The 12,196-nt window shown below is 33.7% G+C and overlaps 1 protein-coding gene across 2 annotated transcripts; it reads right to left on the bottom strand.

Annotated features, from left to right (window-relative positions):
- Positions 1–2,384: 2,384 nt before the first annotated feature.
- On the bottom strand, positions 2,385–10,362 carry LOC117573108 (osmotic avoidance abnormal protein 3). 2 transcript variants are annotated; one of them, XM_034256031.2, is made up of 8 exons: positions 10,348–10,362; positions 9,865–10,059; positions 9,568–9,792; positions 8,867–9,499; positions 7,614–8,434; positions 3,260–3,449; positions 3,087–3,210; positions 2,385–3,025 (listed from the first exon to the last, which is right to left on the bottom strand). In XM_034256031.2, exons 2-8 carry the CDS (start codon positions 9,934–9,936, stop codon positions 2,877–2,879), a joined length of 2,214 nt encoding a protein of 737 aa, XP_034111922.1. In that variant the 5' UTR covers positions 9,937–10,059; positions 10,348–10,362; the 3' UTR covers positions 2,385–2,876. The 2 variants fall into 2 exon arrangements, with proteins under 2 accessions (XP_034111922.1, XP_051864321.1); XM_052008361.1 differs by lacking the exons at positions 2,385–3,025; positions 3,087–3,210; positions 10,348–10,362 and having other exon boundaries at positions 3,310–3,449; positions 7,867–8,434; positions 9,865–10,308.
- Between the last annotated feature and the right edge of the window lie 1,834 nt (positions 10,363–12,196).

The following is a 12,196-nucleotide window of genomic DNA, read 5'->3' as shown; positions in this document are numbered from 1 at the left end:
CCGTTTCAACATCATTGAACAAATCTAACAACTGTTCATCGGTCAACTCGGATAATTTAAACCGCCTACGCATTCGACCTGCCATTTCGGTTTGTCTCCAATGAGAAACCATTTAATAAACAGAAACAAACACAAAAATTGCATGCAGTTGTGAAATAAGCGGTGTTTGTAAAAGGTCGCGTGGTATCCCAACAGTGCCTCAAGGCACTCATCACAATTTCACCGCTGCAACGAATTATTTGTGTAAAGTTGCATATATTCAACTTGATTTGTATAATAAATATCTTACCTTCAAGAACAATAATTTTTATTTGGCTGATTTTGAAGTTATTTCACTTTTATTAATTAACACAAACACACTACGCATCACACAGTAATTTTTGCGCGCGAATGCATGATGCATTTAAGTAACACGGAAAACCATGATACAATTATACAAGGCATGATACAATAATAGAAGGTAGTCTCGTCGGAAAAAAACTTTCGTCAGTGCGCATTCGTATTTCGACGCAAGAGGTTGTCTGCGGACGAATTTTTAGCGCAATTAACCCTTATGCAAAATGACATGTTGTAATGTATGCCGTAGACACGGATAGAATTAAAACATTTAGAGAATTAGAGAATTCTCATATATATTATTAATATTGTTCATAAACAATTTACATTTAAAAAATAAGTCAAGGATACATTAATATTAGCTTCAAAATATGTAAATATTAATATCATCGTCTAAGGGTTAATGCGCATTTCATTGTCGTCTCGTTCACACTACCACGCTGTGCCTCTTTCACTCGCACTCATTGCTAACATAGACAGGGTACCAGCTTTTTTCTGACGAGACTACCTTTTGTTATTGTATCATGCGGAAAACGTCCAGTTTTAAAGCTTCGGAGAGCTTTCAAAGCTTCCACTCATAAGCTCACATTTTTATTTTGAGCTGACAAATATAATTCAAATTATTAAAAAGTGTTTCGTTTTTTAGATAATACATGCCAACAAAGTGAAATCGCTATTTCACCCAATTACCAATTCTTTAAATATTTTCTTATGCCTATATGTATTTCCTTTTATTTTCAACTTTGATTTCTTTTTAAGAATTGCAATCGTTTTAACTTAAAATCAATAAAATATTGCAACAAGTTGCAATAATATGTTTTTTTTGCCATTTCTTTTATTTACAATCCGTCTGTTTAAACAATAAGTAAATTGTATAAATTATATTAAATTAACAGAAATAGCAGTTTTCCAATGCCCGTGTAACATATTTTCAGTTGGCTGGATATATGTATCGGGAAGATCGAGTATCTATCTATCTTTTTAGTCTTCTTACTGTTAAATTGTTGTCTACTAGATTTAAGACTAAATTATTTTCGTGGCTATGGAGTCTATCGATGTATTTCTTATTAAATTTTTTTATTTCTTCATTTTTGGTTGGAATATTAAGATCTTTGTGAATATTTGCATTATATACAACAAATTGGTAGCAGTTTTTGATTGGTGACGCTTAAATATCTTAATATTTGAATTGCTAGCAGTCCCAAAGAGCTGTATAGCGTAGGTCCAAACAGGCTTCACTATGGATTTGTAGCGGCGAACTTTGTTTCCCAACGTGGTTTCTGATTTTCGACTTTATCAACCATGATATTTTTAGTGTTTTAAGACTGAGTTGCTGACATTTTGCTTTAATGTGTTTTTTTATGTTTATTAGGGGTCGAGATGCAAGTCCAGATATTTCACACAGGTATTTTGTGGAATTGGTGAGCCGTTAAGTTTAACATTTGCAGCAGTATTTTTTGTTTTCATATGTGACTGGGATTGATTGTCGCTTTAGAAATAGGCAATCAATGTTATATCATCTATTTTTTTGCAATAATTGCATTTAGGTAATAGGTAAAAGTGGTGTGGCCATAAACTTTTGTTTTTTACCATTTCCGTGCCAAATTTAGGGTCATAGGTGTTACCAATAACGAACACTCTAAAATTTGTGGAACTTGCGAAATATATTTCTTTTCCACATATTGAAAATTTTGCTCATCTGGGAACAGCGCTTAACTTGGAAAAGACAGTTTTAGTTAGCGCATGAGTAATTTAAATAGATGTAGTGATTACCAGCAGAGTTGTATTTGCGAAAAATTAATAATTAATTTAATTAAACAAAAGATTAGAACCGAGTTTTGGCGATCTGTCGGTCGCAACCTTAAACACAATTCCTTGGTAGATGCGCTGTTAAGAATGCACAAAGATATAAATTAGCTTCTTACAGTAATCTACATGAATACCGATCAAACTCTGGAACTTTGTTTGAGAATAAAAAAAACTATTGAGAATTGAAATTTAGTTTTTATTAATGAAATAAAGCGATACGCAAGACAATTCCAATACTAAACTAAGGGATACAATTTTGTGATTGTAAAGCTTCTTCGAATGTGAAACTCATGGTTTCGCAATCGTAACATAGCGGCCAGCATTTGTTGCTGGTGTCGTTTTCAGTTCAATATTCCAGAGAACGTTGAATTCAGTTAACTTATATTTTGTATATTAAAGTAGAGTAATTGAGTTTCTTATTTTTTGAAAACATTACTTTTGTCAGGTTGAGTCTGCTGTCGCTAGCTGTCTTGATTCTTGAAGCAGCCTCGTGCACTGTTGATGCTAATGCACTTTGATACTGATCAGATGCCGGGGGTTTGCTGCTGGCAACGAACTTATTGACGTTGTATCACAGCTGATATTTTGAGAGTTCTCTCAGGTACTTAGCATGTACATAGTTCGTTTGGCTGTAAGCGGATATTGCGAAAACGCTTGTAATGAGCAACGGGGCGATGAAAAAAAGGAAAAAAAAACTGCACTGTCAATTTGTACATATGTCAGTAATAAATTTAAGTAATCGGTGTCGGATTCTTCTTGTCCATATAATCGCTTGAATTGTCTACTTCTTCAAAAGTTTGATTAAAAGTCTCAATTTTATTTAGAGCTGTCGCTTGCAACTCTCGAACAGGCATCGATGCCTTCTTATGAGCTGTAAATTCTACAATATGAATTCTATAAATATAAAAATTATTCGCAAAATTATTTTTTATCTTATTTACCACGCATATAGACTTGTGATTTATTTGTCCTTTGAGCATGTTGATCTATGTTTTTCCGATTTGGCCGAAAATAGTTCTTTAATATATTGATTTTATAGTTTTCTGGAGATCCGGTCAAGCTTAACTGATTATAATTTTAGATTAGACCAAAAAACGTATTTTGCAATACTCACATCGCTGTCCTCCGAATCCCTCAAATTAAATTTATTATCATTCGCATCGAATATATTGTTTTTGGCTATTTGAAAAGATGATCCAGGATTTGTTCTAGGTAACTTTATAGTATTTCCTAATGCGGTTGGTAATCTCCATGTTTTTAAGTCATCATTCCAAACGGAATTTTCCATAATTTCTTCAGGATTCCTAATATAAATTTATTATAAAAAAAAGTTTGTACTTATTATGAATAGTACTTGTTCGCCAGAAGTTCATTTAAACTTGTAATTATTTTTAAATCTACTTATTTCTGACTCCAGCTCGAATTCGGAAATAAAATGTTGCCGTTGGTAACAACAATTATCTGTTGTTACATATATCTGTCTCCCTGAGTTATCGCAAAAGCTTCCGTATATTTGGTGGAATTAAAAACTAGTTACAAATTGATATATAATGAAATGGATGATATCAATATAGTTGAATTTGTGGTAAATATATTTTTTGTAAATTAATATGTTTAATTTAATTACTTAAATGCTAAAAGTGAATGAAAAGATTAGTTTAAATCACAGCAATACAATTGATTAAAAAGGTGGTAACTGAACTGTTTCTAGAAAATGTAAGTTATATGACTTTATTTGCGTAAAAGAGAAAAGGCAAATATATTGTTATCATAAGAAATCGTGAAAGATCTATGCAGTTCTTCACTTTTGACCAAAACACAAATCAGCTTCTTCAGCAGAAAGAAATAAAAAATTGAAAACGATGTCCGAATGTTTTGAATACCGGAGCATCTAAAATCGAAAACGTACTAACGGAAATTGAAAACTTTACCACGCCTGTATATTTATATTTTTAAGTGTCTTGGCTACTTTTTTTTAATACATTTTCAAAAGTTTCGAAAGCTTTTCGTTGGATTGAATGGGCTTAAAAGCTAAAAAATATAAAAGGAACTGAATTTAAATAATTCCGACAGGTACGCACAAATATTTTTGCTACAAGTGGTGACAGGACTTAGGTTTTTATGTTCTAGATAAAACATATGTACACATACCACACGTTACTGTAAAGATTATATACATATATGTATATATTCTACACAGTTGAGCCCGCATCCTCGCCTTCGCTCTCGTTAAGTTTATTATTTTTACGTTATTATATTTAGTATTTATGCCTGCTATTGTTATTCTTATTTGGACGTTGACCTACTAATGGCAGTAATATTAAGTCGGGCTTTTTGACGCGTGGACAAAACAAAATAAATTTGTGAACAGCACGTAATAATCGAAAGCCGCGAATAAATATTAAAAGACGCTGGACGCTAATTAAATACACTAATAATACTATATTAATAGGGAAGCAAAATATGTTAGGGTATATGTATAATAAGATAATAAACAATTACATACTCGATAAATATGCTAATAATAAGGTTTTGAGCAGAGGAATAGATTTACTAAAGCAAACTACGTTATTGAGATTATTATAATTCGCACATAGAATACGGAAGGGATTATGGCAAGTAAAATTAGTAGAGCTACGTGAAATGAGTATAGGAAGAAGATTCCTCGTGATTCTGAACGGAACCGCAAAACTAATTTGACTTAACGGCTCCAAAGAGTCTATTTCATCATTAATTAGTCTCCGAATGAAAACAGCACCTTGCATAGATCTACGGTCAGAAAAAGAAGGAAGGTTTAGTAATAAAAGTCTACTGGGATAGGGTGGTAATCTAATATTAGGGTTCCAATTTAAACTACGAAGAGTAAATAACAAGAATTGTTTCTGCACCGACTCAATCCTATCTTGATAAACCCTATACTGGGTATTCCAGACAAGAGATCCATACTTAAGGATGGGGCGAACCAATGAAACGTTTAAAGTATTAGTGATGTAGGGATCGTTGAATTCTTTTGATCAGCGTTTTATGAATCCCAGTGTCTACTGGGACCTATTTACAACAGTCTGTCTGCTGGACCTATTTACAACAGACAGAATGTGTTTACCAAATTTTAGTTTTGCATCAAGCAAAACCCCTAAGTCATTCATAGACTCTATTCTCTCTAGAGGAGTATCATATAAAACATAGTTAGAATAACCCCAAAGAAGGTCATAAGCATTTATTGCAATTGAGATGTAATATATGTATTTACACTGCACCAAGATTCTAGACGATTAAGGTCACATTGCAACAGTGAGCTCGCAAGACTATTATTAAATGTCAGGCAAAGCTTAACACCATCATCATTTATGAACAAAGTGAACAATAGCGGACCCAAATGACTACCCTGGAGCACACCAAAAGTAACTTGGACACATTTAGATACAAACTTTGTATTACAAAGCCATTATAATAAACATTCGGTATTCTGTTGGAAACGTATGAGGAGATCCACTTAATTAGGCTATGAGGCAACCCTAAAAGATTAAGTTTATAGAGTAAGAGGTGATGAAAACTTGGAACAGAATATATCGTTTGGAAAAAGTCCGCAAATAAATCGGCAATATCAGGACCATTAGATACTGTCATATTCTCCAAAGACATTAAAGGTTTCGATTACGAGTAGATCCGTGTAGATTCGAGTTAACGAAGTCGTAAAATCGTTTTGGATCACGCTGAAATCTTATTCTGCACCTACTCAAATAATTATTATAACACTCACTGTTATGACTGCGTAAAGCAGCTTGAGCAACAGAATAGCGGAGAAAATCAATAAAAGAGACAGTTTCCTTGAATTTTTTGTAAAGTCTCGACTTACGACTTTTTAAGTTCGATAATTTCTTAATAAACCATAAGGGTTTATCAGACAAATTTAGAATTCTTGATGGAACACAAGCATCAAGAAAGTTGCGACCAGATATAAGCAGGGCAAGTTTCTCAAAATCGGTTTTCCGAAAACAACGAGAACGCTCACCACAACGTACACTAGACTCTGACGCAATATATGGGAGTTCCAGCATAATTTCTAGAGTTGGATGGTAAGGGTCTTCAGGAGAGGATATAGGAAATGTTCTCGATAGAAAACAGGAATCCGGGTCTAGAACAAAAATAAGGTTTAGAGACCTGTTTAAACAATTTGGAATACCATTAATCTGAGACAATGATACTCCGTAAAGACTATAAATAATAACATGGGATGTAGAGGGGCACAGCCATTCAAATTATTGGCGAAATGCCATGAGATACCAACAATATTGAAATAACCAAGGGCTATAAAGTAAACACGATCAGAAAGCATGTTACAAATGTTATTAATTATAGAAAAATTAGTTAAATACAGAGCAACACCTGAAGTAGGGATAATTCCATATCAGAAGTGTGATCAATCAATTCTGAAGCAAATTGAGCATCTACTGCAATTAAAACCCCACCATCACGACGACATACATTTCCTGCCAGCACAAAGTTATAATACCCGTCTACCCCATGGGTAGCGGGTATAAAAAGGGTTTCGCTATGAGCGCAAGCGATCTCATTCAAGAACCCATAAATCGGTTGCTCACTGAGTCTTTTCGTATGGTCAGGAAAAGAAACTTATTTGCAGACAACGAGAAACGGTCGACAGTTATTTGCGAGCGCTGCAACCTATCGATCTTCGATGACACTATCGATTAGAAGTAAATTCACGATCATATGAAATGCACATAACCATCGGCCAAAAAAGTACAAGCTCCTATATTTTCATGCCATAATAACAAACCGTTTATGTCGCAAATACATTTAAAACTGGAATCTGCTAGATGAATTTAAAAAAAGCTATATTTCAAGCTATAGCTAGATACAAACTTTAGAAGCTTTTCAATTTTCAAATATGCTAGAACTAGCTTATAATAACCTAAACTGCAACACTGGACATAGACTTCATATTTTTCATAATTTGGAGAATCTGAGAGCTTTACTTTTTTAAATTCTGTGGTGTAGACTATCGTTTGCAATCAATTTTGAATCATTCGACCGGGAAAAATTTCAACATTTTTAAAAAATCTAAACGATTTTTTTGCAATTTCCGTAAACATCTTTTGAAAAACATGTTTTTCCAAATATTTAAAAAAATTTGTCGTAAAATTGAAGCTAATTTTTATTTTTAAATAGCTCACTTCTATGGATCAAACTTCTCTGAGCTGAAACGTACAGATGTGGACGAGTTTTAGGCAGTTAGTCGAGCCCTGTTTAATTTAATCACACGTAAAAACGTGTATAATCTCGTAGGCTTCTGTTATCCAGCATCAGATGATCAATTATATTCGAGAAAAAAGAAAACTAGGCCGGAAGCAACCCTCCTGAGTGGCAAGGAATATCAAACCAACAAGACAGGATATTGTTTAGAGTTGGCAAATAAGATGAAAACACACACAAAGAATTCAAATTACCAATTCTTTCCATTTTTACGAAGAATACGACACATTTTTTCAAACAGTAGTTGATAGAATTTCAGATGGCGACCAAGCTGTCGAATTTCATCTAAATAATCTTCGCGGTCCAATTGAAACTCCGAATTTAAATCTTCAATCTCCCGCTCAAGCATCCTAATCTTTTGATTGAACATCTTAATACGATCATTTTTGGTATAAATTTCGTGTTGAATATTTGCATAATGAACTTGCAATAGGTTACGATCATTACTTTCAATGCGGCTTAATGCCTGAGCGATCGCACTCAAGTGTTGCTGAGCTTCCTTTTTGCGTTGTCTATGACGTTCTCGAAGTTGCATGTCATTAACTTTTTCACCACCAATAAGAGCATGCTTAATGAGATCAATATGCCGACGTGCATTTAATTGAACGCATTCCTTTCCTCCTCCATCATCAGATTGAAATTCAATTGATAGATCTTTATTGAGGGGTTGTCCTGTTCGCTTATTGTCCTTATTATTATTCAACTCCTGTGTAAGCATTTTAGATTTTTTCTCATTCAGCCATAATTTTCGCAATTTTTCATTATCCTTAGAAATTTTTTGAAATATTTCATTTTCGGTCTGATTACTTTCTTCAAGCTTTTTTCGTAATTTGACTATCTCCTCTTGATATTGACGCAGTTGGGCATCTTTTGGGTCTTCGTTGATTTTGGGAATGTTGGATATATTTTTCGCTCGGCTCGCGTACCGTAAAGTTGACAATGTTTCATCATAGTTACTGTCAGCTGGCGAAATGCATGATATCATAATAGTTTTTGTATTGCCTCCCAGGGAATCCTATAAAAAGTGACAATAAATATCAATATTGCAATCGACTCTGGAAATAATCTACACGCCATTTTTAATTTGCGACAAAAATGTATTATTTGCAAATATTTTATATGCCCATGTACATATGTACAACAGACTTTGTCAATGGGGACTTAATTTCTTTTTTTAAATACTCATTTTTATACAGGAAAAGTACGTAACAGACAGAATAAGACAGCATAATTTAAAAGCTTAAGTAAGAATACGATTTTATTAAAAAATGGTTTCAGTGTGACAAAAAGCTTGGACTAAAGATTTTTTTTTTTGTTGGACGTTGACATATTGACTTACCAACAAGCCGCTCAGCGATACCAATCACTTGGCTTTCAATTGTAAATTGTTTGTTTACCAGTGCAAAAACTTAGACTTTGAACGATAATTAACAATTTTTATATCTACCTGAAGCAATCTCGTCAGTTTTGAATCCCTATACGGTACATGCTTTGTTTTGCCATCAACTAACGCTGATATAACATTACCCAAAGCCGAAAGCGATAAGTTAATTTTTGTAGCTTCTTTTAGACGTTCACCAATAGCTCCTGTCTTGGATTGTCTTTCAGAGCCGGCAAGGTCGACAAGATTCAATTTGCCTCTTCGAATGCATCCAATTATGGGCGACATATTATTCAAATCTGATGATTGGGTAACAGAACTTTCAATCTGCTCCAAACTTATTGTAAATATAGTATGTGATCGTGAACTTGTCTCGTTCATCAATGTGGCTGCTGTAATCCGATTCTTATTACCCAACTTCAACCAATTATAACATTCTTCTGCATTTTTCACCGGCTGGGTAGTTAAGGAAGGAACTGTAACGCCGATACCTGGTACATCCTTTAATGAATGATTAATTGTATGCGATGATGAGTCCGATTCACTTAAAAGATCTTTGATAGTCTCGTTGTAAATCTCCAAATAGCTTACTAATGCGAGGTACCTGACGTTGTTTGCTATCGAAATTTTCTCAAATATGTGATCAAAGCATCTTGGTATGATGCCCTTATTTGGGGCATCCTTTATCGATCCATCGCCCTTAAGAAATAACAACTTATCATTAAAGTCATCGTGGTTATATATATACATAAATTGTAAGTAATTACCTGCATTGTGTGAGTTTTGCCGCAACCTGTTTGGCCATAAGCAAAAATGGTTCCATTATACCCTTCTAATGTGCTCTCCACCAATGCATAACACATATCATTGTAGATAGTCTCGGTCTTCGAAAATGTATTATAGACGCTATCAAATCTAAACGATTTTCTTGGTGCACTTCGTGCCGAGGGATTTAACACAGAAACATCGTAATCAGAAGTTTCCACAATGTTCTTGCAAAATAAAGGCATTGTCAACGAAATAAGATACATGATGGTGCGAATTTTCTTTTACTAAACACTTACATCACATTTTTCATGAATTTCTTTTAGATTCATTGGTCGACAGCGTATAATAACCTTCACATGTTCACCCATGATGTATTATAATTTAAAAACTACTTTCACTAAACGAACTCTTTAGTTGGTCGTGCACCGTTGCTCAGTGTATTGATTTTTAACTTGAACTTGAACTTGAACGCACACTCGAATGTTTACTATCTTCAAATTTCATAGATATCAGTTGTAAAATCACTTTTAATTACATGATTTAAATTTTTTTATTAGTTAATTTGTAAAAAAATAAACCTAGGTGACCACAAATATATATGTATATGTACATACATATGATACGTGTAGATCATGGCTCCTGGTGATAATATGCATGCATTTCTTAATTGACTTTTATTATTCATATATATATATATATATAATAAATTATATTTAATCGTCTGTTAAGTTAATATATGTTTCATTAAAAATACAGATAATAGATTTTATAAACGTTACCCACGTCTGTCTGCCTGCCTGTCTGTCCGTATAAACACCTCAAAAACTAAAACAGATAAAGCTGCAGTTTATATACTCACTATCCATAGGGTGGAAGGCTTTTATATCCAACAAATATACACTGCGCTTCATCAGGTTAGCTCCACCTCTAACTAACGCGTAGGCAAAACCGAATGCGCCGCCATATGAGATAATTTGAAATCCTACTTAATATTTAAATACTATTTTTTAAACAAACTTAAGAATAATTAATAATGTGAGGATCCACCTCTATTTGAAATTACTTCATAAATTCGATTGGGAATAATTGATTGACATAATTTAAAAAAATAGTTGACCAAGCGTGTTTTATTGCTTCGATTAATTAATCTTTAGTAATATATAGTTTTTCGGACATGTACAAATTCCTAGCCAACCACCCCCAGATCATCGCGATAATATTGAGATCTAAGGGTATGGTGGCCACTCAAGGATTTCATGTCAAATCCACGTCTGCACAGATCAGGCTGAATTGTAGCATTGTCGTGACTCTCTCCCGGCTCTCCCGGCACTTACGGAGATCATGAAAATGATAATTAGTCCCATCAGGTCCTTCCAAAGTAAATTCTTTTTCTTATGAAAAACAATGTATTGTCTATCCATGACATTTGGCAGTGGTAAAAATTGAACTGTGTTTTTTTCATTGACAATTAACTGGTAGTTATACCCGCTACCCATAGGGTAGAAGGGTATTATAACTTTGTGCCGTCAGGAAATGTATGTAACAGGAAGAAGGAGGCATCTCCGACCCTATAAAGTATATATATTCTTGATCAGCGTCAACAGCCGAGACGATCTAGCCATGCCCGTCTGTCCGTATGAACACCTAGATCTCAGAGACTATAAGAGATAGAGCTATAATTTTTTTTCGATAGCATTTGTTATGTTTGCACGCAGATCAAGTTTGTTTCAAATTTTTGCCACGCCCACTTCCGCCCCCGCAAATCAAAAAAATCGAATAACAAGCGCAATTTTAAAGCTAGAGTTGCGAATTTTGGTATATACTATAATTACTATAGTAGTTATGATTTCTGAAAATTTAGTTGCGATCAGATAAAAATTGTGGAAGTTATTAAAGAAATACTTTTGTATGGGCAAAAACGCCTACTTACTAGGGCTTTTAGTTGTTTTGGGCGACAATCTGGTACATTGTGCCGTCTGTGGTATATTTTGAATGGTGTCCTGTATCGATATACCAAACATATCATTTGGTAAATTTTTAGTATTTTTTAGTATTTTCGGTATATTTTTAAAATAATACCGCAATATTTGGCCCTTATTAAAAATGGGTAGCGGGTATCTCACAGTCGAGCACACTCGACTGTAACTTTCTTACTTGTTCTTTTTGTCTGAGTTTCTTTACTTTTTCACCCGTAAACAGCTGTTCGCGGGATGCAGTTTTGGTGTAAGCACTTGCATCATAGAACTACATCATTGAAGCAGATGCACTTGGTCTAAATAGAGTATTATGGTATGATATAGTTCGAATGTGTACCATACCAATAGAGCAAATATAGCCTTTGGTATATTCAAGTATTTTTAGTATATTTACTTGGTATATTGTAAGACTAATACAGCAAGAATAATGTTGCACGAAGATAAAGTTTGGTTTAGATTTTCTACACGCCCACTTCTGTCCCGCAAATATTTTTAAGGTTTTTGTATTTTGTATGTGTAGTATATCGATATATAAAAAATATCGGTTGTTATATTTTAATATATTTTCTGTATGCTAAAATGGTAATTTCGGTTTTGTTTCGATTAAAATGGGGAGTGGTATATAATTTTCTTATTATTATAATTGTGGAAT

The sequence above is a fragment of the Drosophila albomicans genome, unplaced genomic scaffold (genome assembly GCF_009650485.2).
Source record: "Drosophila albomicans strain 15112-1751.03 unplaced genomic scaffold, ASM965048v2 ctg37_pilon, whole genome shotgun sequence".
Lineage (NCBI taxonomy): Eukaryota > Metazoa > Arthropoda > Insecta > Diptera > Drosophilidae > Drosophila > Drosophila albomicans.
This window is presented reverse-complemented; position numbering and strand designations above follow the sequence as displayed.